Source organism: Gasterosteus aculeatus, chromosome 8, assembly GCF_964276395.1.
Source record: "Gasterosteus aculeatus chromosome 8, fGasAcu3.hap1.1, whole genome shotgun sequence".
Taxonomy (NCBI): Eukaryota; Metazoa; Chordata; class Actinopteri; order Perciformes; family Gasterosteidae; genus Gasterosteus; species Gasterosteus aculeatus.
Window position 1 is genome coordinate 12865513 of NC_135695.1, and position 27377 is coordinate 12892889.

General features: G+C 39.4%; 4 protein-coding genes across 9 annotated transcripts; 3 read left to right on the forward strand and 1 right to left on the reverse strand.

Annotated features, from left to right (window-relative positions):
- Window positions 1–6766: 6766 nt before the first annotated feature.
- On the forward strand, window positions 6767–16166 carry slc5a5 (solute carrier family 5 member 5). 2 transcript variants are annotated; one of them, XM_040184810.2, is made up of 17 exons: window positions 6767–6856; window positions 7022–7094; window positions 7876–8284; window positions 8548–8613; window positions 8721–8772; window positions 9113–9180; window positions 9597–9751; window positions 10353–10493; window positions 11272–11401; window positions 11809–11897; window positions 13216–13328; window positions 13613–13683; window positions 13810–13896; window positions 14359–14564; window positions 14895–14992; window positions 15197–15282; window positions 15426–15679. In XM_040184810.2, the coding sequence occupies exons 3-17, from the start codon at window positions 7934–7936 to the stop codon at window positions 15522–15524; spliced, it is 1812 nt and encodes a 603-aa protein (XP_040040744.2). In that variant the 5' UTR covers window positions 6767–6856; window positions 7022–7094; window positions 7876–7933; the 3' UTR covers window positions 15525–15679. The 2 variants fall into 2 exon arrangements, 1 of the variants encoding a protein (XP_040040744.2); XR_005712913.2 differs by lacking the exons at window positions 6767–6856; window positions 14895–14992 and having other exon boundaries at window positions 6943–7094; window positions 15426–16166.
- A 676-nt stretch (window positions 16167–16842) lies between these two features.
- Window positions 16843–17532, reverse strand: LOC144411447 (uncharacterized). Its single transcript, XM_078108264.1, has one exon. It carries the CDS (start codon window positions 17530–17532, stop codon window positions 17065–17067), a length of 468 nt encoding a protein of 155 aa, XP_077964390.1. The 3' UTR covers window positions 16843–17064.
- An 849-nt stretch (window positions 17533–18381) lies between these two features.
- On the forward strand, window positions 18382–23755 carry cluap1 (clusterin associated protein 1). Of its 4 annotated transcripts, none has more exons than XM_040185076.2 (13): window positions 18382–18671; window positions 19213–19279; window positions 19370–19481; window positions 19808–19892; window positions 20001–20180; window positions 20532–20627; window positions 21024–21107; window positions 21213–21346; window positions 21488–21629; window positions 21795–21870; window positions 21950–22060; window positions 22269–22318; window positions 23410–23755. In XM_040185076.2, exons 1-13 carry the CDS (start codon window positions 18627–18629, stop codon window positions 23578–23580), a joined length of 1353 nt encoding a protein of 450 aa, XP_040041010.2. In that variant the 5' UTR covers window positions 18382–18626; the 3' UTR covers window positions 23581–23755. The 4 variants fall into 4 exon arrangements, with proteins under 4 accessions (XP_040041010.2, XP_040041011.2, XP_077964391.1 ...); XM_040185077.2 differs by having other exon boundaries at window positions 18577–18693; XM_078108265.1 differs by having other exon boundaries at window positions 18577–18671; window positions 19370–19473.
- A 525-nt stretch (window positions 23756–24280) lies between these two features.
- On the forward strand, window positions 24281–26881 carry ccdc124 (coiled-coil domain containing 124). Of its 2 annotated transcripts, none has more exons than XM_040183521.2 (5): window positions 24281–24472; window positions 25120–25297; window positions 25768–25960; window positions 26070–26175; window positions 26323–26881. In XM_040183521.2, exons 2-5 carry the CDS (start codon window positions 25139–25141, stop codon window positions 26528–26530), a joined length of 666 nt encoding a protein of 221 aa, XP_040039455.2. In that variant the 5' UTR covers window positions 24281–24472; window positions 25120–25138; the 3' UTR covers window positions 26531–26881. The 2 variants fall into 2 exon arrangements, with proteins under 2 accessions (XP_040039455.2, XP_040039457.2); XM_040183523.2 differs by having other exon boundaries at window positions 24295–24493.
- The last annotated feature ends 496 nt before the right edge of the window (window positions 26882–27377 follow it).

The window sequence follows — 27377 nt, forward strand, 5'->3', positions numbered from 1 at the left end:
CACCTGGATTTTATTCCTTCAAATTCTAGATACAGCATGCTTTTGCCTCACTGCTGGGAACGTTACTGGGGACTGATGATCTGATACATTCAGGGACATCCAGTTGTACCGAGCAAAGCAAATTCAGTCCAGCACAGATGTTGACTTGCGTGACATTACAGGAAAAGCTGACAACTGCGGTTTCGCTGTTCAGTCTGCGAGGGGTTTGGTTATCGGTTTCCTGTTCTAGCTGTTACAAAACTACCCGATTTAAACTGCAAACTATGTTTGTATTTATACAATTTTGTGGATTTACCTCACTTTTCAATTTTGTTTTAGCAGGATTATGCTTTTTCTTTTTAATCTGATTATGTTCACATGATCAGGGTGCTTGGTTGCTAAGTGTCTTGTCAATTTAGTAGCTTCGTACTGTCTGCCGCCAGTTTTTTAGGTCACACGGCTCACGGCACACTCTTCTCTGCCGAACACAGCTTGTAAAGCCCAAGGACAGATATGCCTTGTTATATTTTTGTACTTTTACCTTAGCTTTACGCAAGTGATAAATCTGCCCCTCTCGGCACATCACAAACTCACATACCTCTTATCTTTTTCTCTTTCTGTCTTTCACTCTCTCTCTCTACTCTCCACCTGTAACATGAGCTGCTCAGTGTGTGCGGTGACATTGCATTTTTTTCTTTCATTTCTTTTTATTATTTTTTAGATCGTTTTACTGGCGTGAGGTTGGGCCCCCCCTTTAGTTCTGCTTCATGATGGCGGCAAGAGGGGCAAGCAAAGCACCTGAATCAGATGCATATAGCACCTCACAAGATTACCTGGACAGAACTCTAGAGAGCAAAAATATTGCGCATCAAGTAGTTTCAAACCTTGGAATTATCTTCAAACCGGTTTATGACATTCTCCCAGAGGTTTCTGACAGCTGAAGAAGAGGAGCACCTTGAAGCATATCCTCAGTTGCTGGACCAACAGGTTTGGGGACACAATAATCTGCATTTCAAAAAATCAAGAATTATTATGCACCCAAAGAATCCATCACCTAAATCACATTACATTACACGTCATTTAGCTGACGCTTTTATCCAAAGCGACTTACAATGAGTGCATTTAAACCTTAAGGATACAAACTCAGAAGAGCAAGAAACAAGAAAGTGCAATTCCATCAATTAAGTCAATTTACAATTTGCTATAGATAAGAGCCGTTATAAGTACAATTTAAGTGCTACAATTTGTTAGTCTTTTAGTCGAGGTAGAGTCTGAAGAGGTGTGTCTTTAGTTTGCGGCGGAAGATGTGAAGGCTCTCTGCGGTCGTGGTGTCATCAGAGAGCTCATTCCACCAGATTCTTGAGTACCACGTGAGAGTGCGTCTTACGGGGTGAAGGGAGAAACACTGTAAAATGTAGTGGGAAACGGATGTGTTTATTAAAAGTAGATTAATTTATAACAGAACACTGCGGCGCCATATAACACTGTTTGCTTTCCTGTCGGTCTAAATCTTTTAACCCACGTGGAGCCGATCCAGGATTGCGAACATCTAGAGTTTTCTTTGGAGGAGTCGGCACAGTCTTGAATGTCAAGGGATAGGTAAGTGTGTGCAGCAGCTCTGCTGAGCAGTCAAATACCTTCTTAAGTGAGCTGCTTGGCAGGGATTCATGGGCAGACTGAAGATAAGATAACGATAACTATTCCCAGCAAATCAGCATGAACAAGGTTTAAAAGGAGAAGAAGCCAAAGGTCTGTTGGGCATGGTCGTTAGCATCATGGGCTGCTGGGAATTAGGAAGAGGGAAGGTTCCCTTCTTTCCCTTAATAGGGTGCATAACAATTCTCGCTTAATGTCTCCAGGATTGGAGCAAATGGACAAATGGAGATGAATTTGAGAGGAATTTTCTCCTAGGAACCATTTGAGTGCAGTTTGTTTCAAAGTCGAGAACGGGGGTCTTTTGTATTGCGTCTATTGCGCAAGATTCATCTTTGGTGTTCTAGTCAGAAAGATGTCCTTCAGTGGTGTCCTTGAGGGGTCTTTGGTTCTATTGATAAAGTCTCCATGACGTTGTTGATGAAAGGGGTCCATGCGGTTTATTTCTGTGGCTGGTTCAGATGAGCTTCATTCACTGCACAGCGGAGAGAAAAGTTCACAACAAGACTGAAAAATTCCCTCTGTAAGTTCTGGCCTTGATTATGTACAGATTACAGGAAATAAAAGAGGGGGGGGGGGTGACTAGGCTTCTCAGGAATAAAGGACCTTGGCATTATCAGTAAACGTCACCAGTCTGTAGAAGTAGATTTCCAAACAGGTCTGAACACACGGTTATTGGTTTTACAAGGTCTTTCGAAACAATCAAACAGGCTACGTAAACAAAAGGGAACAAAAATGAACATAAATGCTGGCTAACTGGCTACCTGAGCTTGCTGCTGTTTACGTTGTGTCTGTGTATTTGTCTGTTGCGCTCTACACTGAAAAAAACAACAACTAACGTTTACTTTAAAAAATCCTCCTAACAATTTGCACTCAAAATTTTTGAGTACATTTTACTGCTGTAATATCCAGTAAAAGTTACTTAATAGTATTAAGTAAAATCTACTTATTTCTGATGGTAACATTTGTGAAAATATTAGGTAAGTGTTACTTAGTTTAACTGATGTTTCAATTTTTATTACACACACAAATTAAGTACAATATACTATATTTTTTGTATACATATACATTTACAACATCAAAATATTGAGTAGATTTTATTTATCTTTGATATTTACTGTTGTAAAATTATCAAGTACTTTTTATCCTGTTTGATCATTTTAATTACTTGGTTGTTTGAAGTTATATTACCTAATTAATTTATGTAAATGTTGCAAATTCTCTTTTGATAAATGTTACCAAATACTATTAATAATCACACGGCTAAAATACAATTCCATTATTTATTCATAAACCTTGACAGGTACCTTACGTAACACCTCATTTTATACAGCCATGTAGAACTGTACACGAAACAGCAGTCAACATTTCACATGACAAAAAATGAAAGGAAATCTCAGCAGCAGTAAATCAATAAAGCATCAATCAAGCATCAATAAAGAAAAAATGTTTACCTTTACTGAGTGATCATTACGCTATACAGAAAAAAAGCATATCACTGGAAAATCAAAATGTTTTTGACCCCTGGAAGCATTAAACTAAACAGGGCACATGTAATGGGAAAATGATATGTGACCCTTTTAAATGCTTCATTTCTATAACCAGTTTATTAGTTGCAAGTGGTTAGATCACAAAGGCCCTGACATAAGAACTGATGTCTCCCACTTGGATTAGATGGTTAAGTGTTTGTTATGCCTATGACCACCTTTGTTTTAGCATGTTGGGAGAGCAAGGACATGGTCAAAGAACTGACGTGTCTTACATGGATAAGATGTTCCCAGTACCCTGGCTGTAGATACTCAACAAGATGGTCAAAGGTTTCTGTTGACGCCACCGATATCTAAACTTAGGTATAAGAACTGCCTCGATGTGTTGGGGGAAAAAGGAGGTTCTTAACAGTCTACTGGCCACGTAGCTGTTGCGACCTTAACGACTGTCTGTGCAAAATCTTCCACCACACACATCAGGTGACAAAACAGATTATGAGGGTTTGACCTGACAAAATATGCTGTACTGACATGAACAACATTCTAAACCGCAACAACCATTAACATATTTATATTAGCATTCGGTTAAAACGTTAAAGTTTGAGTACAACATCAAATCCTCTGTTAAAACCTTTAAAACAAAGGTTATTTTTAACTTTTTCTTTACCTTGTGAGCATGAATGACAGCAGTTGCCTTTGTTGACAACATTAGGAACATTTAAGAAAGAAAACTCCTAACATCTTGGAGGGTGAAAAATAAACTTTAAGGCAACCTGCTAATTGGCTACAAAAGTGCAAGCAGAACAGCATTACTGAGACCCATATTACCACTTACCTTACAAACCATGTTTAAATACACACACAATTCACATTTATCTCTATGAGTGTATTACATTAAACTATTTAAGGCAGCAATTTCAAATTTTTAAGTCTAGTCCCGGCCACATGGGATCAGTCATCACAGACTTTTGGAAAGTTGAAGAAGGTCTCTGCCACCACAATTGTCAGTGAAGGATTCATTTAAAAGAAATATGTGGTGTGTGAGTGGAGGGTCCATGGAGTCAGTCTCTGTAACTGTGCAAGTTATTGATGTTACTCCAGCCATTTGCAACATTGAGTTAGGGTTGGCCAGCTAAGACTGCACAGTGTACCTTCTGGAAATAGGTACACTGTGCAGTCTTAGCAAAAAAGACAGCAACTTCAACTTTAAAGATGTACTTTTGGTGACAGCTTTATCCCATTCAGTTCCAGGAAAAGTTTTTGAAACACCTCAAAGGTGTAGCGCAGAGTCAAGGGGTCTGTCTTCCTGCAGAAGATACATCAAACATACCTGACTTAGTTTATCCAGATGGGGCCTCAGCCTGGTCCCCACAACACCTCCCTTGGCTTTCATCAGGGCAGTAAGCTTTGGTGTATAGTGGTCTAGTTTGTACATGAAGCTTTGCTCTAGAGAAATTGTAGTTATTCTCCAAAACTCCTCCTTGATCTGTTGATCTTGATCTGAACTGTAGAATGGATGAACAATAAAAACAGCAATATTGTGTCATGCATACATGCAGTGTATTTGTACTTGCCTAATCACAACGGTGCAGTATTTGATTAGTCACTGAACAGCCCAGCGCTCCTGACTCTCTCTGGTCACCTCATGTCCCAGCCGGCTAAATACAAAAACAGTCACCTGTGAATGAAAACACATATTTTTAAGGGCAATTTATAATTTATAGATTAATTTACAGCCATTTTCTACGGTTGTGTTTGTCTCTTGACCGTGGCACGCAGCTTCAACGATACACCGCAACGCGGCCGCCATGTTAAAAGTTGAGATGATGTTTCGAGGTGAAAGCACATAGACAATAACTAAAAAAACGAAAAACTTTGGCGTAGCGTTGTGTTATATTCGCGCTACAGTACATGAGATAAAATACAATAGCTCTGAATAAGATAAAGTATCTCGCAAATTAACCGCACGGTGTGCGACTCTGGTGGAATGAACTGGCTAATAACTAGCTAGCTAGCGTCAAGCTACATCACACAAACCTTGGGAGTGTAGACCGCTCAGTATGCAGTCCATACAGTGCTTCAAACCAAATCACCAAAACGCGTTTTAAACTGATAAGAAATTATTTTATGGATAAAGCTGTTACTTACCTGAGAGATTCCGGAGATATTCACAACTCTGTCTGCTGCCAACGAACGGACGGACAATGGACATCTGCGCGGTACTTTCGTTTGTCCCAATACGCATGCGTTGATTCAAACGCACTCTAAAATAGGGTCGTAAAATTTACTCAGTATTTTAGTGTTTCTAGCAGAGACTAAAAAACATTTAAATGTTATGAAAACATCCATAATAAGACTTACTCCTTCCACACAGCCATTTTAAATAAATAAATTGTGTACATACATGTAATTTTACAAAAAATGTAATTGTAGACATTAGGACAGTTTAATTAGTATATTTTACTACACCACCAAGTTCGTTTTTTTCAGTGGTGATTGAACTTTTTTTCCCCTCTTACGATGACTGTGTGCCTTATCTCCGCAGAATAGGAATTCTCAAAAGAAAACTGCTTTTTTTTCCTTTGCAGGAAAAATGTTAGATACAAAAAAATTTTGGATTAATTAAGAAATGAATCAACAGTTGTATAGAAATAGGACCGATACTACTACGTGGTAATAATGATACAGACTCCATACTTTTACAAGGCAAGGTAATTTTATTTGTGTAGCACATTTCAACAACAAGCCAATTCAAAGTGCTTCACATAAAATCAATAAAAACGTCCAAACAATAAAACAAAGTTAATAACAATAGTGCCAACATTCTGAAATGCTGAAATGTTCAATTAGAGGCAGCAGCAAACAGAAAAGTCTTTAATCTGGATTTAAAGGAGCTGAGGGACTCAGCAGACCTGCAGCTTTCTGGGACTTCGTTCCAGATACGTGGAGCAGAAAAGCAGAACACTGCTTCTCCGTGTTTAGTTTTAACGCTGGGAACAGAAAGTAGACCCGTCCCAGACGACCTGAGTGCTCATAAGGTCTCAGCAGATTGGACCCAGCCGGTGCGTTATAAACCAACCGCAGGATTGTGAGGTTACTTCTTTGTTGACAGGAAGCCAGTGTCGAGACCCGAGAACTGGACAGATGTGATGCACTTTTCTGGTAACGACTCGAGCTGCAGCATTCTGGATCAGCAGGAGCTTTCTGATTGACTGATTTTTTTTACACAGACATGTAAACACATCATTATAGGAGTCGAGTCTGCTGAAGATAAATGCATCGACAAGTTTTTCTAAATCTGGTTGAGCGATAAGTTCTCTTAATCCTTGATATATTTTTCAGGCTGATTTTCTAACTTTGTCTTGATATGTCTGTGCAGGGAAAGGTCCGAATCCATAATTACACCTAGATTTTCTGGCTTTGTTTGTGGTTGGAGCTCAGTGCTGACTTTCAATTGTTCATCCTTGTAACCAAAAAAAATTACTTCTGTTTTATCTTTGTTTAATTGAAGAAATTGTTGATTTGTTCAATGCATTTAGTCAGCCCTTGTATTAGATTGTAGTCCCCTGGTGATGCAGCTGGCTAGATTTGCGTGTCATCTGCAAAGCTACGATTAGTTGTCGGTAATTGCAGACCGAATAATATTGCAGGAAACACTCCCTCTTTTTTTTCTCTGTTCCCCAATCATGCTGTGCTGAAAGCACTTCATTGTCCAGCGGGTCCATGCGCTCCTCAACGTGAGTCACCATCGTTTTTTGTTGGTCACTGTAAACATGCCCATCTTACCTTGACCTCTTACCTCCTACCTCTTGCCATTCTCACCTGAGTGGATTTATAGGGGGAGGTAAACATCGAGGGAAGATGTGCGTACTACTCTCATACTCTCTCCCTCCACTTTAAAGAGGGTGTTCGTGGGCGCTATCGGCAGAAAGTTTTCACTGAGTGGAAGCACCGGGACAGAGTGCAGCACCAATGGTGAGTGGCTTTAAAATTCAAACAACTTGTTTTGTTTCATGAAGAATTATCTTCCAATGTTGACACTATTAATGTTCTGCAGCTGCAATGTGTAACATATCACATTTTGATTATTTACAATAACTGTGACTTTACATGTGACTCATTTATACTTAATGATAGGAAATGTGGTCGTAGTACACTTGCACATTTAACTTGATTTTCCTTATAATAGCTTTGTTCATGTTTGAAAGTAAATAGAGCATTAAGATCCCAGCTTTCAAAGAGTCTTTCTTTTCTGTGTTACAATTGAAAACAAAACAAAAACAATCATACGGTGAAAATACATTTTCTTTATGACAAAACTCAAAGGGGTCTGAATGGTAAATTGACTACATTTATAGCAATAAGACTCTCATTCACGGTCGCACACCAATGTTAGTGAGCTGCCCTGTAATGTGCCAGACTAACCGTTAGAGGCCGCTGGGGGTCCAGTGTTTTGCTCGAGGAATCTCTGACATGTGTACAGCTGTGGCTCTACCTCCAGCTGAGCGCGGCTCTCTGGGGAAATTACATTGTGGAACAATAATACAGGTTATGTTTTTAAACTTATAGAGGAGTAAAATCACCAGTAATATTGGAAATCACAAAGAGCAATACCCTGTTTTTGCATTTTACCACAAACTAGTGTGGTAAGTCATCACATTTGAAATGTCCAGATCCCACAGTTATCAATACGAATAAATGACATACCGTAAATGTGTCACTCAATGAAAAGTCTCCACTTGACTGTAATTCACAGATCAACTGAACATCTGGATCCACCAAATCCGAAGGCAGAGGTCATTAAAGTAAAAATAATGGAGGAGCATCAGCCTGCAGGCTTCTTCCTGGCCGACTATGCAGTCTTTTCTGCCATGTTGTTGGTCTCTATGGGCATCGGCCTCTTCCAGGCCCTGAAGAAGGGGCCTGGGGAAGCCACTGCTGATGATTTCTTCACCGGGGGTCGGAGCATGCCGGCAGTGCCTGTTGGGTTGTCGCTCTGTGCAAGTTTCATGTCGGCAGTCCAGGTTCTGGGTGTTCCTTCTGAGGCGTCTCGCTACGGATATAAATTCCTCTACATGTGCCTCGGACAAAGCATCAGTTCCCTGCTGACAGCTTACCTTTTCCTGCCAGTTTTCTACCGACTGGGAATCACCAGCACCAATCAGGTCATGTTTGTTTAGATTTGATGTATTATTTTTTATGGAAGTAGGTGTAGAATGTAGACCAAACTGCAAACCTCACTTCTCATGTTGAAGAGGCAAAGTATTGTGAGTGTTTCTAACCAATGGAGGGATGGATTCTTCTGTCAATATTCTGGGAAGAGCCTGTGTGGCTGATGTGTGGGATGAATATAAGAGGTGAGGAAAGATGAGGAATGTGTCCAGAAATACTGTGCCGCGTTGTAACCGTTGCTGTCTGCTGGTAATAGTATCTGAAGCTGAGATTTGGCCGCGGGATGCAGCTGTTGGGGAGTATCCAGTTTCTGGTGGCAACGGTATGACAGACCTCACTTTGTTCTCGTATTCAAATCAAAGTTTTATTGAGTGGTTTAAAAGAAAATGTCACATATTTAATCCACACATGCATCCTTGTTCTTCCCAGCTGCTTTACACGGGGATCGTCATCTATGCACCTGCCTTAATCCTCAACCAAGGTAAGAAAGATCAGATGCTTCTCCTCTCTCTGCAATTCAAAACCAGGGAGATGCTTATACACAATAAGATCCATTTTAGTTTATATTGGTTGGTTAAAAAATCCGATCCAAAATAGGCTAGTTAGACAGTATTCTTCTGTTTCGGCAATTATATTTTGGGAATGATATGGTGCTGATGTTTCTGATTATAGCTTGCTGTCAAAAAAATTTCAGTAGTCTCTAGTCTTCTATTATAATTAATTGTTACGTTTTATTAGTGTACCACAAAATAAAGTACACCTGTCATGCTTGTTTAAGAATAAGATGGTAAATTAACCATATACCACACTTTTATTTTAAGCTACTGGACTCAATATGTGGGTGTCTCTGTTTTCTACTGGGATCATTTGCACACTATACACTACGCTGGTAAGGAGCTGTTTTTTCTGGCATTTTATCGACACAAACTGGTTCTTAAGGAGACACAGGTTTCTGTTTTAGATAGTGTAGGTAAAAGGTTGTGAGAAGTTAAAATACAGTATCTGATCTAAAACAACTTTAAACTTATTACGTTTGTTAGAGGAAGCAAATTCTGAAGGAAGTGATCATGTGGGATTAATCAGTTTATCAGTAATAGTGCAAACGTTATCTCATGTTACAGGAATAGAGTGCATTTTATAAATTTCAAGGTCAAAATTCTGATGTTTGATTGATGTTTCATCAGACGAGTTTGTTAGGTGATCAAACAATGTTTGAAATCCCCTCCCAATTTTTGTGGATGTTTCAAAAAAACATACAACTAGCACACCTGCCTGTCTGTTTCTTCCTTCCCCTGTCTGTAACAGGGGGGCATGAAAGCTGTGATCTGGACTGATGTGTTCCAGATTATAGTCATGTTGGCTGGCTTTGTGGCCATTTTCATCCACGGTACAGTTCTCGTTGGTGGTCCTGCAACGGTGCTGGAAATCGCCAAAAATGGATCGCGCATTAATTTCAATGAGTAAAAACACCATTTATTTACTTTCATTCCATTTCAATGCATGAATATCTGGATGACCCAACATTACTGTTTGACACATTAAGATTCTCACACCATAGAATATCATCATTGTTCAAGTACCCTTTTATAACGATGCATCGATTTATGATTATTCCTGGCTGATATGAAAAGTTGCTAAACTGAATATATTGTATATTACAAAGCATACGGTGTAAGCATACGTACATATTCATTCCTTACCCGGGTAACCACTGGTTGACAAATGCAAAAATCTTAATTCAAGTTCCACTCACTAAGTTTTTCTGGAGTTTCCAGCCCGCTATCACATTCTTCTTGGTGACCAGGTTTTTCTCCTGTTGTCATCACAGCACAGAAGTCCCATACTAAAGTCAAGTGACACATCAGGTGTTTGTATGTGGGAAGAAATTGTAATTCCCGCCTCTGCATCCATGACTTGCCGTCAAAAGCTCTGAAAAAAGTTATTAAGTGGACCTGGATTCAAGGTTTTTGTTTTTGGGAAAGTAACCCTTCAAACGTCAGATGTTTTAGGAGAAAGAGCTTGTAAAGTGTCACTGATTTGTTTGACAACGTTTTGCACCAGTTTTAGTGTCGACCCACGTCAGCGCTATAGTTTCTGGAGCTTGTCTGTCGGCGGCGCATCGGTTTGGCTGTCCATGTACGGGGTGAACCAAGCTCAAGTCCAGCGCTACATCTCCTGCAGAACAGAAAAAGATGCCCAGTGGTGAGTAGAGACCTGTTTTTCAATCACATGCAAATCTATCAGGCATTGAGAACGGTGGTTTGAAAGGTTTCATGAATTTTATTGAGGTTTTTCTCAATAAGTTCAGAGATTGTGGAACACAAACATGTAGCATCTGTGAAGTGACCTTACGGTTTCTAAAGAGCCTTTTTAAAAGGATTTGTTTCACGTCAGGTTAAATACATCCCTTACAACAGCAAGTCGGGTCATCTTAGGATTTGTTTGTTTGTCAGAGACATGTTATTTCCATAAACTGTGTTTGGATAAAAGTTGGCAGCAGAGCAGATTTTCATTATTTGAACAGGTGTCCACATATCAGCTTGATGTTTGTCTTAGGTTGACGTTACAAATTCGAAATTCACTTTCTGAAGGTGAAAATACTCCTAAACTAGCTCCAAGGGAAATGCATCACTTTTTCATACATTGTTGCATTGCAAATAGTCATATAACATTTTAAATGTTGTTTTAAGTATCCTTTCTAATCATATTCATGATATTCAACTGTAAAATGATTCCTAACGGGCTGTTTTAATTAATTAAGTAGAGTTGACAGTCAAGTCTTTAATTTACATACATGGCATTAAGGAGCACCTAATTCCTCCCAAAAACGTAAAGATTACATAAGCCCCTCAAATGAGAAATTATATATTATTAAAACAATCATCAGGCAAATCTAAAGTTGTATCTTTCAGACACGAATGAGTAGTGAATATGGTCCAGCAGTGAAGCTGGGTCATTAATGATTGACTTTTGATTGCAGGGCGCTGTTTGTGAATCAAGTGGGTCTGTGTCTCATCGTGAGCAGTGCAGCAACCTGCGGCATTGTCATGTTCGCCTATTACATCAACTGTGATCCACTGAAGTCCGGGATTATTTCTGCCCCAGATCTGGTACTGAAGGCCCTCGTATGATGACAAGAACATGCTGCAGTATAGTGTTAAATAAAATAGCAGTATAGTGTTAAATAGTGTTATAGTGTTAAATGATTGAAAGAGAAACATCTGTACTGTACGTGTAGGAAGTTTGACTAAGCTACTAAATGTGCAACTAGATTTCAGATGTTTGCATGGGCTATCTACCACTTGCTTCGATTGTAACGTCATAAAGGGCAGCAAGCTGGGAGCCGTTTTATAGACAAACTCAAGATAAAGAATTTTAAAAAACTTTTTAGTGGTTGGTGACCGTAAAAAATATTTGCAAATAATTCCTTTCCCTTTCTGTAGCATTCATTTTTTTGTTTGTCCGTACTGTTTCCCTCTCTCTCTCTCTCTCTCTCTCTCTCTCTCGTCTGATGAAGTACATGCCGTACTTTGTGTTGGACATATTCAGAAATCACTCTGGATTTCCAGGTCTTTTCCTCGCCTGCGCATACAGCGGCACGCTGAGGTAATCAATCGTGGATTCCCTCCTTTTAAATGGACAGCTTGTCACATTTACGATGAACGTGAACAATCTGACAAAAGCTTTGTGTTTAGGCTGGGACGGATGCTTTATTGACACTACCTTAATTTCCAGTGCAATTCATATGGAGACTTTGCTCCTGTAAACATAATTGTTACTCCTCTGGCAAAGTGTTCTCTCTTTTTTAAAAGCTCATGAATCGTCTTACTACTTTTTACAGTGACTGAATTGAGCACTCACAAGAGTAGTTCATCCATCCATCCATTGTCAAACCGCTTATCCTGCACACAGGGTCGCGGGGGGGGGGGCTGGAGTCCATCCCAGCCAACTTCGGGCAATAGACAGGGTACACTCTGGATTGGTCGCCAGCCAATCGCAGGGCTACACAGAGACACACAACCATTCACACATCTACGGGCAATTTAAAGTCCCCAATTAACTTGATCCCCAGAGCATGTCTTTGGACTGTGGGAGGAAGCCGGAGGACCCGGAGAGAACCCACGCAGACACGGGGAGAACATGCAGACTCCACACAGAAAGGCCACTGGGCGGAATCGAACCCAGGACCTTCTTGCTGTGAGGCAACAGTGCTAACCACCACGCCACCGTGCCGCCCCAGAGTAGTTCATAGTTGTAGTAAAATCTTAAAGATAACCATCATATTTGTAGGTCAAAGTGATTCCCTAACCGGCTTGGAAAGGGAAGGCTGAGCTGAGCTGAGTACAGTTGGTGGCAACTTGCCACAAACCACTAGATGCCACTACAACTTACAAACTGTCCCTTTAATGAGAAACACTTTGTACATTGTTCATTTACAAAGTTAATCTACTCAAGGACAGTACTTAAGTATAACTTGCTGTACTCATTAGTAGTATGTCATGCTACTGCTACTTTCATGCTAATGTTCTACTCCGTTACAATTCTGAGGGAAATATTCTACTCCGTGACATTTATTTCATAAGTATAGTAACTTGTTAAAGAAGTACTTTTACAGTCAATACTTTAGGCGAACTGAGATAAACATAAAATGGCCTTTTATCTTTCTAGATAATAGAAAATATTTTCTGTTTTTTTATATGATAATCCATTGTTTCTTCCTGCAAAACAAAACATGTGCTTACGTAGTACCTATCAATTTCGACCAACAATGAAATATAACAATAAATAAATCTGACAATATAAACATGTTTAAACACTCTGCTGTCATTAGTGACTGTAATATTCATAAGAAGGAAAACCGATAGCACAGTACATATTATAATGCTGTTGTGGGACATTTGATGACCACATGTCTTTTTCACAGCACGGCCTCTACGAGTATTAATGCGATGGCTGCGGTAACGATGGAGGATCTGCTGAGGCCTCGTCTGCGCCTAGTGACCCAGAAGAAATTGATACTGATTTCGAAAGGATTGTGTAGGTCAATACTACAAATGCATTAAAAAAAAGACATATTATTTGTTGTACCCTTGCGTATATTCTTAAAACCGCTATTCTGTTAAAACCGACCGAGACCACAATACAAGGCAGACAACTTGATTGATTGGTGCATACCATTACTTCTTAGAATACATAATTTAATAACATGTCCTACTTGACACCAACGATGTAATAGATAGATATATACATTATTAATAGATGATACTTACCCATGCTGTTTTTGGAACCTTTTCCTAATTTATTTTGTGTTTTTTTTTAAGCTTTTCTGTACGGAGTTGGTTGTATCACAGTGGCTGCTCTCTCTTCCCTCCTGGACTGGGGAGTTCTTCAGGTATAATATCTAAATAGTACGATCCACCATCACATGATACCTAATCTATGTATGAATATAATAGGAAATGCACAGTAAAGAATTGACCTTTTTGGATCCAGAGCTGCCTTTATCTTTCCTATTCAGGGGTCCTTCACAGTAATGGGTGTGGTCAGTGGTCCAATACTGGGTGTATTCATTTTGGGGATGTTTGTCCCAGCAACAAACAGGCTGGTGAGTGGAAGGAGGGATTTTCCCTGTGTTGTGCACTGTAGTTAATTTGTTTATTCTCTTATTAAGACAAACCAAAGGAAAGACTGTCTGAAAAAGTTGTGCAAAGTTGGTTTTCCCTTTCTTTAAATCAGTCACACCACTTTTCAAGGTCTGCAGTTATCAACAGCAATAAATCATTTTCATGAATGCTTTCCCTGAATTTAGCCGTTAAGGTTGTATATGATTATATGTATAGTGTGTTTTTAGAACAGAACAGAAAACCAACCATTAGATGGAGACAGGTGTTCATAAATATATTTATAGATATCTATAAATTTATAGATATCTATCATTTATCATTTATAGATATCTATAAATATATTTATAGATATATATTGATATAGAAGTGCAACTCAGGTGTGGAATCCTGTTTCCCTAAAACTGCCCCGCGTCTTCTGTTAAAAGTTGTTCCTGGTCTTTCAGGGGGCATTCTCTGGATTCTTAGTGGGCTTCTGTGGCTCTCTGTGGCTCGCGGTTGGTACAACTCTTTACCCTCCCAGTGAGGAGACCATGGGTGTGCTGCCCAGCTACACCAGCGGGTGTGGACTGAGCAACATCACCGTGAACAGCAACAGCCCTCCCCAGGAACAACACTCCATCTCCACACTGCATTTCCCCGATCAACAAGGGTCAGTGAGTTCAGCAAAGCCTGCACCGACACGAAAAGTTTTCATGTGGTTTACAATGTCAACGGTGGAGATTACAGTATAATTACGATGTATTTGTTCTAAAAAGAATACAAATATAAAAGATGAATGATTTCATTGAAGTAGTAATAAACGACATTGAGAGCATTAATATATCAGCTCTAACTATTTGATATCTAAAGATATAGTGGAATAATGTCTACCTACGCACTCACTGCCCCCTCACTGAAATTCAACCTGCTATAGAACTAGGTTTGTGTTATAACTATACATTTAAAAAATATTTGACTAAACTATATTTTCTGAAACTAGGGGCTTGCTTGATTTCTACTCCGTGTCCTACCTCTATTTTGGTGCCATAGCAACAAGTTCGGTCGTGCTAGTTGGGCTGTTAGTGAGTTATGCAACAGGTAAGAAGATAAAAAGACACAAGGATAAGTTCAGAACGGCTTTAAATAAACTACCCTAAGTAGCAATGCCATGCAACACAAATTCCTGTGCATTTTATGATACTACATCAGAGATGTGATTTAACTGGGTTAACACTTCTGTCTGTTGTTATTTGTGGTTAATTGCAATTTAATTGTTAATTGTTTGTTTCTCTCTACACACAGGGCCAACACAGAGGAGTCATATTAAAGAGGGTTTGTTATGGTGGGATCTGAACAAAACAGAAATAGAGGTCGCATCAGAGCACAGAGTAAGTACTATATCACAAGTTCGTAACTTTGGTGCCCGTTGCTTTACTTCAGCAGATCGACCTTCAGAATGTTGAAACACAAGGATAAAGTATTAAAGTATTAGTGTTTCCTATTGTTTTAACACAATAATCTTTTTTTGCAGCGAAACGTGCTTAAAGACCGACCACAGCTTGTGCCTCTGAGGGACATGCGAAAAGAAGACGCAAAAGAAGAAACAACAGATGTTGGGAATATTGAATAACCACTCAGACTTAAAGTGATGAACAGCTATTAGTCATCTCCATGCATCTTACCACTATTTCTTACACACTCAATTGTCTTAATTCTAGTTTTTGTCTCTTCCAAAGTCTTCTCCATATTTGGACATATGTTTAATAAAATATGATTTTAAAATAATCCTTCAAATGTTATTCGATAATGAAGGTCTTTATTGTTGTGCCAAGGAAGCCATAGGCTGACCAAACAACCTTATTATCCTAGTTATTTGAATTATTGACATGCTAAAAGGCTCTTTCATCCCAACATTCATTCTGGTATGTTGCATATCTCTAGCAGTGCACACCTGCACTTCAACCAGTGTAAATGGATATGTGACGGGTGGACTGGAGTAAACTGAGTATTTTTCCTTCACTTACAAAATGGGAGCTCTGCTATGCAGGCAATGCCTAGTAAGGCTTTCCACGTAAACATGAACTGCAGGAAACGGTGTAAATCAATTATAGTACATAGTTCCCACATGGGCGGCTTCAGTTGAGACCTGCAGCAGGTGGCGCTTATTGTCTAGGATATGATCCAATAAAACATCTATAGCATTGTTGCAATAAGCTACTCTTGTGGACAGATGATTGACAGAATATTGTAGATAAATAAATATTTTCTTGAACTTGAGTCGTTCATACAGTATATGTCTGGCAAGCCACATTGTAAGCATAATTAATCTGTGACTACATTCATGCATGAAAGAAGTGTGTTTATATTGTGTACCAATGTCAAATTAGGAAGTGTTGGAAGGGAACATGTCGTATTTCTGTTTGTTAGTTTTGCATGTTTCTTTACTTTTGAATATGTTCTCAAAACATAATTTAATTTCTGTGGTATTTTAAATTGAAATGTTGTGCCTATTTCATTTGTCTTGTCACTCTTTACTTTGTCTTAACACATCTTTATAATGTTGAAAATATGGTCTTTGGAGTGGTACTTTTTTATTTATGTTCAAACTGTTATGGATCATACATTTATAGGTTTTAGATTAAGGTTAAAGGAAAATAGCTTAACATTTAGGAACCTCATTTACATCATACTGGTATACATTGTAGGTCAATTACAATTTCTATTAAAATGAGAATCCAGTTCTCAATTTAAGGCTATTCAAAATAAGAGAAAACAGCAAGAAGCTATGGGATTATATCCTGCCATTCCTAACGGTATTAAGGTGTATTATTGTATATTTTGGTGTATACTGACATCTGGTGACGATTAAATAGCATTTGAATCGTTCCGATGCACACACACACATGGATACACACATTATGGCTGCCAGATACGTGTAACCAGTAAAGTAGCACTTCCCATCACACGGTGGTCATTTATTGCATTTTCTTAACTGTTTACCCATCCTCATTATACAAAAGTTTGCATACAATGTCCAGACAATCGATCTTCCAAAACAAATCGGCAGACCTAACAGAAAATCACTTGTTTTTCCTTCCGTAATGTTATCGCATTGTGCTTCCCTGCACCATCGGTCCCCGGTCCCTCAAACACCTCCATGCCGCGGCGCTTCACCACTCCTCCGCGGCCCTGTTCGAGTCCTCGTCCGCTACCGCGCAGTCCAGGCGCTGGACGCCGGGAAGCGCCAGGTCCCTTTCGTTTATCTTCTCCAGAAACGACGACAGCAGGCGTTTGTTTAAATGGTCCGTCAGGGTCCTTTCCTCTTCCACCCGCTCCTCGTCGGCGGTTCCGGCCGAATCCAGCTCGCCCGCCTCGAGCTCCGCGCAGAGCTGCGGAGGGGCCGACCGGTGGCTCAAGGACGAGCCGTTGGACCGCTCGTCCTCCCCGGACCGCCGCTGCTCGGCGCACCGCCCGGCCTCCGCCCCGGATTCCGTCTCCATCTGTGATATCAAAGTGGTCTGCAGGGCGGCATTCTCCAGCTGCTTGAGACGTTTACTGTGGAGGCCGCAGGCGGGAGGTTCAACTCCAGTCGCGGTGTTGTTGTTGCTGTGAGGTTGCTCGCCAGTTTGCTCCATCATGCTCTGCGTCAGGAGTGCAGCACACGGAAATAAGAGGCCTATGTGGCGCAGACTGGGAGGTGTCGCCCCCCTGTGGCCACCGTTGTTATTGCACCACCGACGGACACCGACGGTGGAACAATGTTGTAGGATACTCCATAAGGCATGTGTGCGTCGTGACAGTATAAACGTATAGAAATAAAAGAAACAAACTATTTTATGCAGTGGTGGGATGTGCTTTTATTAGGCATGTTAATACTTCACTGGAGTATTTCCATTTTACAGCTGTTTCCTGTCAAGGTAGGATTACTTTAGGTGGAAGTACTACATTAATTAAGATGGAAGAACTCAAGTACAAGTACATTCGAGTTATACTAAAGTACTAGAGCTATGTAGAAAAATGCCCCCCGATGTCAATATAATTATTATTCTCATGACCTTTCTTCTTTATTATTATTGTTAATATTAATGTCTTTAGTATGAGTATTGTATATATTATATAATAATATAATATATTATTTATTATATTAATTGTTGTTCATTATTGTTATAACAAATACTTATTTTCACCCAGAACCCCCGAAAATCTTTCTTTGGTCAAGGTTGAGGTTCTATCAACTCTATAATCAAATCTACCTCAAATCATATTAATTCTGATTAAATACCCAAATCAGACGTAATATGCAAATGTTCCTAACGCCACTGTAAATCAAACACAGCCTTTTTGCTAGTCTTTTAGACCTCGTTGATTTACCGTACAAGGAAGGAATATATATTCAAAAAGTTGACAATCTATGTCATGAGGTAATAAGCTTATTGTTATATTGTGTGTGGCAGTTACACAGAAAAGACAATAAAATGATATATACTGAGGAAAATACGGCAGGTCTGGGACACCGTTAAAAGTATATGTGAACAAAGTGCTCAAAAGGAGAAATTATTATTTAATTTGACAAGGACGACTGGACTTTAGGACGAATGTATACTGGAAACCTGACGGTGGCACTACTGCAACATCGTCAATAATAACTGCCGTAAAACACGAGAAGAAGAAAAAGTAAAGAAGTAGAAGAAGAAGAAAATAGCACAAGACTGTGTTTCCATAGCGACCATTAATGGTCGACGCGAATGGCCACCTAGCCCAGATACAACAACGACAGGTAACAACATCATATCAGCCCCGTAAGCACGATATTTTGCGTTGGCAAACTCGTTAATCAGATACTTCAAAAAACAATCTCTTGTTACAGGCTATTGCAGTTAGCAACGGGCGACGTCCTGACGTTACCATCCAACGTTAGCTCCGAGCTCGCCAGGCTATTTAATAAAAACTCCGCGGTTACAGTAACGTTAGTCAAATGGACGTTACAGTTACGCACTCGGTTGCCGGTCGAACGACGCTATCTAACGTTAACCATTAAATCGACACTAAAAAAATAAGGATTACGTGAAGGTTTTTCCCATCACCACTAAATTGTGATGTGGGTTTGTATTTATTGTCTAACTAACGTTAGTCATGTCAGGTGTATTTGTATAACTCAACGTTATGTTATGTTCTCAAAATGTGTCTCTGAGGACTTTGTGGTCTTTCAGCATATCTCGACCAGTCTTATATTGTACAAACATCTGTAACGCAAAGTCAGTAGCTAATGCTGGGTTAACGTTGGCTTTGAATAACCTTATATTATCTCTACTTTGCAGCGTGGAGAGGAACCCTTGCATATTCTGCTTTACATTTTGTTAAAAATGTCCTTCAGAGACTTAAGAAGTAAGTGATTGAATTCAATCAACATTTTAGCACTGCTGAAAATGTGTGTTTTTTGTATTTCTGTAACAATTGAAATTGAAAATGTGTCAGATTTCACAGAAACGATGAGAGCTTTGGGCTATCCTCGGTTGATATCCATGGAAAACTTCAGAACACCAAACTTCACTTTAGTGGCAGAAATCCTCATATGGCTTGTAAGGAGGTAACGTTATGCTCCAACTACACACTATGGATCCATCAAGTTGTAACCACTTAATAATCTTTTTTTGCCATAACTTTACACATGATTTTGTGTTGATTCAATTAATAGTAATACTTCTCAAGAAAGAGGAAATGCTCGCATTTTTTAGTTTGATGTAGTTCTAACTTGAAAATTTCTTTACGTCATTTACTTTTAAGACACATTTTTTTCCCACTTTCTGGATCGGATGTCTTGTTTTCACTTGGATCAGCCAAAACGATATATTGACATATATTTTGCTCTTTTCATGTGTCTCTCCATCCATCTCTTGTTTCCTTTTTATGTAGATACGAGCCTCAGATGGACATTCCCACAGATGTTGATACAGAGTCAGACAGAATATTTTTTATCAAGGCAGTGGCCCAGTTTATGGTAATGTATTTTCTTGAATTCATATAGAATGTACAGATTACTCTGAGATATTTAAAGAAAGGCGTGTTGTTAGTCAGTCTGTTTTTAAACAGTGTTACTCGGTTTCAGGTAACAAAGGCTCACATCAAGTTGAACACAAAGCGCCTCTACCAGGCTGATGGCTACGCAGTGAAAGAGATGCTGAAGATTACTTCAGTACTGTACAGCGCTATGAAAACCAAGCAGATGGCCTTGGCAGACACAGCTGAGGAGGACAACAGCAAGTTCAAGTTCGACCTCGGATCACGGGTGGGAAGTGATTTTTACACACAGTATACGTAGTCCTTTTTAATCTCAATAACCTAATAACTACGCTATTAGTTTTAAGAAGTTTTACATTGAGTGCCATTCAATTAGATTGGTTTGTATTAGCTTTTATTGCAACCCCTCATGTGCTCACCATCTAGTTGGTCCAACCCACATGCATGTAGATAATGAAACAGTCAATAATATGTGTTTGACACACCTTATGCTATATTTTCCTCTAATTTAATTCACCTTCTATTCCATATTATATTTTAATCTATCTAGTATCAAATCCAAATTGAAAGAAAAAAATCCACTGTTGCTGATTAGGTCTCACTCTGTCTCCCCTTTTAGATTTCAGATCTCAAAGCAGCTCGGCAGCTAGCATCTGAGGTCACATCTAAAGGAGCTTCTCTGTATGATTTGCTGGGAAAAGAGGTCGATCTAAGGGTGAGGGAAACAAATGAACAGATAATAATTATGTTTTCCACTTTGAAGGCAAAGCTTCATATTCATATATATATATATATGTGTACTTTAGGAAACAGCGATTTAATGAAAATAGATTTGGATTTCTAATTTTAAACTGAATTGTTATTTTCTCAAACAACTTTTGTCTTCAAGACAAATTTGACCTAAAACTGTCATTATCCAAACTTTTTAACCCTTAGTTATTTGTCTGTGAGTGCTAATGAGGCTGGTAGTATGATGTAAATTTGTTTTCTTGTTTTTTGCAGTAAGCCAAAGCTGCTGCTCTCAGATGTTCGCCCCTGTACAATTTGTAATGTGGTCTATTTGAAAAGACTGGTGAAAGTGATGCTGTCTGTGCGTTCAATGTTGCAACAGGAAATGAGAACTGCATCCATCGCCAGACCTCTGGAGATCAATGGAACTGAAAAGGCCCTAAAAGCTGCCATCAAGGAGGTTTTGGTATGTATTCATCATGACTATGCACAATTTTTGAATATACGTACACCTGTTTTTCCCTATGAAAAGGCACTGAATCTCTCGCCATGCATTTGTGTTCATGTCAAGGGAAGTGTGGAGAAGACAAAAGACATGCTGAGTAACGTTGTTTCTGATGAAACCAGTCTGGACGCAAAGATAGAAAAGAAGAAACAGGAGCAGGAGAGGAATCTTAAGAGGCTCCAGACGCTGCAGAGTGTCAGGTCAGTTATCTACCCTAATAGCTGGCAGACGTGCTCAATGACCACTGCAATATCTAACCTTTTAGCCATCTTACTCTTCTTTTTTCAAGTCTTTAAATAGGCTTTGAAGTGTTGTTTTTTCTTTATCACAATTTATTTTAGGCCGGCCTTCATGGATGAGTACGAGAAGATTGAGGAAGATCTGCAGAAGCAATATGAAACCTTTGTGGAGAAGTTCAGAAACCTCTGCTTCCTGGAGTCTCAGCTGGATGAATACCATAGAATGGAGCAGGAGAGGTTTGAGGTGTGTGTGTGTGTGTGTGTGTGTGTGTGTGGTTGCGTTTGTATGTATGATACGTAATCTATTTTTTCTTGTGAATGAACTTTCTAATGTACTTATTTTATATTTCATAAAACTCTGACTTTTCAAGTGCCAAATAAATGCAGCCCAATATTCTTTCCACTACAGGAGGCTGAAAACACACTTCGGATGATGCAGCATGCATTGCAGGAGGAGGAGGAAAGGGATCTGACCAAGAGCTCCTGTGAGACAACCTGATGAAGCAAAGCAATAGTCACACAATCCAAACCACGTTTATGATCTCACACACTTGTTTTCTGCAGTGAAAGACGATGATTCTGACATGGACGTTCCAGAGGACGACGGCTCAGACAGCGACATGGAAGACTGTCGACCTTCCAAGCCACGGCCCACACGAAACGGCATCCTGGCAGGTACACACACAAGGAAAAGCAATGTCCTTTTTATGATTTATGATTAGTTGGTTGGAAAAAGATTGCTAAGACTACAATTTCTCATTATTGTTCGGCTTTCTGTGATTCCGATTGATTTCATGTCTGCAGTTCTCAAAATAAAATGCTTTATTCATTAAAACATATCAACTTAATATAATGTGCCTCTTGGCCTCTTTTTTCACCACAGGAAGAGGAGCTCGGTTCATCGGGAACATGCAGGGCGGTGATAGTGATGAGGTTAGTATTGACAAAGCAAAATCCATACAATATTCCTTGTTTCTATGTCTCAAATTAAACCTTACGTAGAATGCATCTTTTCATTTGAAAGATTTCTTGCCAGAATTTCCTCTGAGTGACCCTAGATTCTCCAAGCTGTTTCGCTTTCATTTTTAGCCAACTATTCCTGTGTACCAACTTGGATCGGTTTCCCATCCCTTTGAGTTTTGCTGTACTCTGTTCACTTGTCATTCACTTGTATTTTAAAAGCCCTCTTTAGCTGTGTCCAGAAAGTCACGGAAAAAAACACGGAAAGGAAAGGTTTGTGCAGGACCGGGATCTAGTTCACTCACCTTTGTGTTTGTAAAGGAAAAATCTATTCTCAAATTATCCAAGGTGGTAGAGCTTTTTCACACAGGACCAGGCATGGGTGCTCATTAGATTAATGGCACAGTCCACCTTGTTAACAGTCCATACAGTTAACAAGGTGGAGAACTATGAGAGCTTGCTAACATGCTAAAGATATTTAGTGACGTCCATCTCTCACAGAGAACATTAACTCTTTTTCAGATTGTACCTCTAGTCAAGCACATAAGAAGTATAGACCTCATAAGCTGTGTTTGTTATCGAAAGAGGGGCAAGAGAGCGAAAGAAAGGAAGACAATCCCACTGGAGAAAGAGGAATTATTGCTTTTGTATTTGCATCCCTGGGTGACTGTTTTACAAAGCATTTTGGCAGGTATAGTTTTTGAACATTGGTGCAAATGTTTTTAACATCTGGAATGGATTTTTCCTTTTAAATTAGGTAAATTGTTTATCTGCTCCTTGTAATTATCTTACCCCAGATGGACACGTCCCAGTTCAATGATTTTCATCAAATCAGTTCTGGACTCAGCACGTTCTCATTACAGCCAAAGCGTTTATTCCATGATTAGATCAGTCTGATTGAAGTATTTGTGAGACTTTGGCTGGTTCATTGTGTAGTTAAAATGAGAATATGTCCACCCCTATTGTAGTTTGACATTGTGTTTTGAATAATTGCCCAGGAAACTGGGCGCAGAACACTGAAATAGTTGTAGTTATTATGTGTCCATACCTGCCTGCTGTTTCAGACAGAAGACAGTGAGATTGATGTGGATGAGGACGACGAGGTCGATGAAGGCAATGAGGAGAGCAAAGATTTGGAAGATGACAGTCTGGAGGGCCCAGTGTCCAGCGGTGCCCGCCCATCCAAGGGGTGCATAAGACCAACTTTGCTGGAGGAGAGTGACAATGACTTCTGAAAGAACACAGATGAGCTCCAGCTGTTTCTGTCCACCAACTTAGATTAAACCATCCAGTTGCTTTTGAGAGATGTGCGTTAACCATTATATTCCAGCATGTCATTTTGCAATGTAAAAATCTGTGTAGTTTCTTTTTCTGAAAACTGTTTACCATAATAAAATATTTACAATCTTATATCTATTTTGTGTGCCGTGAGTTGAATATGAAAGCAGCATAAAATTGTCCAGTGTTGTCCAATGAGTCAATTAGTCATGAACTCAGACTGAGTAGTTAAAGTATGTGCAATTGTATAGTTTATGGTGCACTCTTTTTAAGAGGACACTACTTCTAAATCAGTTTTACTTTACTTTGCCAAGCAGTAAACTTTTTCTATACTGGTTGCATGCTGAATATATTACCAAAAATTATTGCTACAGGAAAAACCTCAAGAACAACGTGGCTCTGGTTAAGGATATTGTGGAAAATTGGATTGTGAGTGCTGAAGAAATATGTACACTATACTAATTTAGATTCGTACTTTAAATACTTTAAAGCTGTCTCTGGGCCTTGGTTTCAGATACTTAGCAAAAATAATAAACAATCGCCTATTGAATGAACTGAATTGGATGAATTTCACATTTGTTAACGTTTAGATGTAGCTCTTGGCACCTGGCAAACATATATAATATTCACCGAAGAGCTAACAAGTCATTTAAAGGACAGTGTTTGCCTCCAACACGAGACGTTAGCGGAGTACACAGGAACACAGCTTCCCTGAGCCCGGAGCTCTAGCGCTTTAACCAGCGGGGACGTTGCGTCATCAGAATGCGCCCTGGTTTCAGAGGTGCAGATGCTTCTTCGAAAAAGGAGCTAACAGTCGTCTAATTGTGACCTGTTACTCTTGTCATACTGGTATGAAACCATATATATACGGTGTGTGTTATTGTCATTATCCTCTCAGCTAAATCGAGGTAAAATGTAAATAGAGAATGGCTGTTTCTCTGACAATGAAAACAGTCTTGTGTGGCAGGCTAACATCAGCTAGCTGTGGCTAACCAACGTTTAAAGCCGAACGTCTGCATTTTGTGAATTTGTAAATAATTAGGTTGCGGCTTGGTTAAACTTCGCTTGCCTCTTGCCAGCTCGTCTGCTTAAAAAATGGTATTCGGTATTTTCAAATGAATCATTATCTATGTTAACAAATATAATTGGCTGATCACTAACTGGCTTCCGTTTTGTTACTTAATTACCAGGTAAAACGAAGATTATATAAGAAAACCTGGAATTACTGTGGTTACCCAATGAGCTATTTATAAAGTAACGGTGCTCAAGACTCATAACATAAATACAATTTGTCGAACAATCAGACTTTTTTTTCAATATGTACGTGATGAACACTAAAAAGAAGAGTCTTTGTTGCCTTGACAAAAGACTAATCTGTAGTCTAATCTGTAATCTGAGTTTAACCGGCTATATCAGTATTTAAATCCGCTTGAAAAACAATTTCAACAGTCAAACCACTCCCGTCGTTCTCTTTTGTCTTCCCTTTTGTGTGTCAGCTGAAGAGCAGCTGTTGAGATGCCAAAGAAGTTCCAGGGCGAGAACTCCAAGGCAGCCACAGCCAAAGCCCGCAAGGCCGAGGTCAAGGCGGTGGCAGACGCCCGCAAGAAGAAGCAGGAAGAGGACGCTTTGTGGCAAGAAACTGACAAACATGTCCTCAAAAAAGAGCAAAGAAAGGTGTGCATTCTCTGTTGTGTGGTTTTCCACTTTGGGGAATTTTGATGAATATTCTTCTACTTGGATGATGTGTGTACAGTCATTTTAATTTTTAATCATTGGACATGTAAACATTAGATGCTGGTTGTACTGTCATGTCTAATTCATATCAAGCATCCTATTTTGCATCCAGGTTACCATGGGTCTAAAGTCTGTAAGGGATAACATCCTAATTATAAAGCAAGCATCTACAGAACAATTACATTCAGAAGTAAACAAAGATTCAATTGGGGAATTCTTTTAACCTCATAATATTTAGAATGGAATCCTTTTATTTTTTTATTGCATGATTATCTATTTCATTTATTTATGTCAAGGAATTGGTGAAGCTTATTTAACAGTTATATCACTAGTAAAAGGGATTTGATTTGCCAAACACAAACATTTTTTTACGAACAAATGTCACATGAGACATCTTTTGGATTTTACAGGATGACAAGGAGAAGAAGAGGCTCGAGCTATTGGAGAGGAAAAAGGAAAACCAACGACTTCTGGATGAGGAGTTGTCCACCATAAAAGGCAGAGCCCTGAGGGAGGTTGGACCTGGAGGAAAAGTGACCCGCGCCCAGATCGAAGAGGTGCTTCAGAACGAGCTAGAGCAACAGCAGGAGCTCAAGCCTAAAGGTATATTTTGAGTTTAATTTGACGACAGAACTGTGCCGGTTATAAGATGATAAAAAAAAAAAAATTGGCTGTTGCAGGCATTAAAATCATTTACAATTTCTTCCCACAGAAAAGAGCCATCTTGAGACTCCACTGGAAGAGAACGTGAACAAAATTATCCCCGAAGAAGGAACCGTGGAAGCTAGAACCATAGAAGATGCCATCTCTGTGCTCAGGTACCACTTCTACTTTGTGTCTGTGACAACCTATTGTCCCTGTGATTAGTCAGTATTGATTCAATTTAAGTTTCCTAGTCCTATGACACCACAATGATGACTAGTGAATGTTAACAAGCCATCATTACACACTCTTCCTGTCTCCAGCACGGGGGGCCCGGAGGAATTGGACCACCACCCGGAGCGGAGGATGAAAGCAGCGTATGCTGCCTTTGAGGAGGCCAACCTGCCTCGCCTAAAACAGGAGAACCCTAACATGAGGCTGTCGCAGCTGAAGCAACAGTTGAAGAAGGAGTGGATGAAGTCGCCAGAGAACCCCCTGAACCAACGCTTCTCCGCCTACAACTCCAAGTGAATCAGCTTTTTACGCCACTTAAACTCCACTTGAGAACTGTCTGCCTACCAACATAGGAGACTGTCATTTAGAAAAACAACTAATAATTTAATTTTAAAATGGATGATGCTAATGGCAGTTTCCCCTGTTTCTGCTCAGAAAGAATCACTCAGCATCCAAAGGACTCAGCTTGGTTGTTCTATTTACTAGAAAGGAGAAGCTCATTTTCTCCTTTCAAGCTCAAAAGCATTGACACTTCAGCATAATGAATGCTAATGAATTGAATTAGATCTTTTTTTTAGACACTTGTGGGGATGTGGGAAGTCATATGTTTTGAGATAAACTTATTAAAGTTCACCACTCGATCATAAACATCTCCTGATACTTTCTACTCACGAATCAAGTCAAATGAAATGTAATTCAAACATCTTTGCTATACGTTTGCTGTTAGAGGGAGTTGCATAGTTTAGAATGTAGTTGTCATTTTGTGTCTGGGTTAAACTGCTAACCAGCAGTAATCCTGGCTGTCTTTAAAATAGCAAAGGCTGCATATTACTTTTTCTTCACTTTTAATTATTTTGACAAGTGACTTTCCAGTTTCTCCAAAAGATTTGTTTTTTAAAATAGCAAAATAGTTGACATAATAGTCTGCCAACGCCTCCTGTCCATTATTCTATGGAGTCATTCTCTGCAATATGTGCTTAGGTCATGTAGTTTTGAATGTCACACGTCATTCAATGCTTTGAATCTTGTCAGAGTATATATATAGTTTCCTTCATTGCCTTTTTTAACTTAAACGCAGTGAGAGAGAGAATCTCCCATATTTAAATGCCTCAAAATGCTGTTTTGTTACTACAGAAAAAAATGC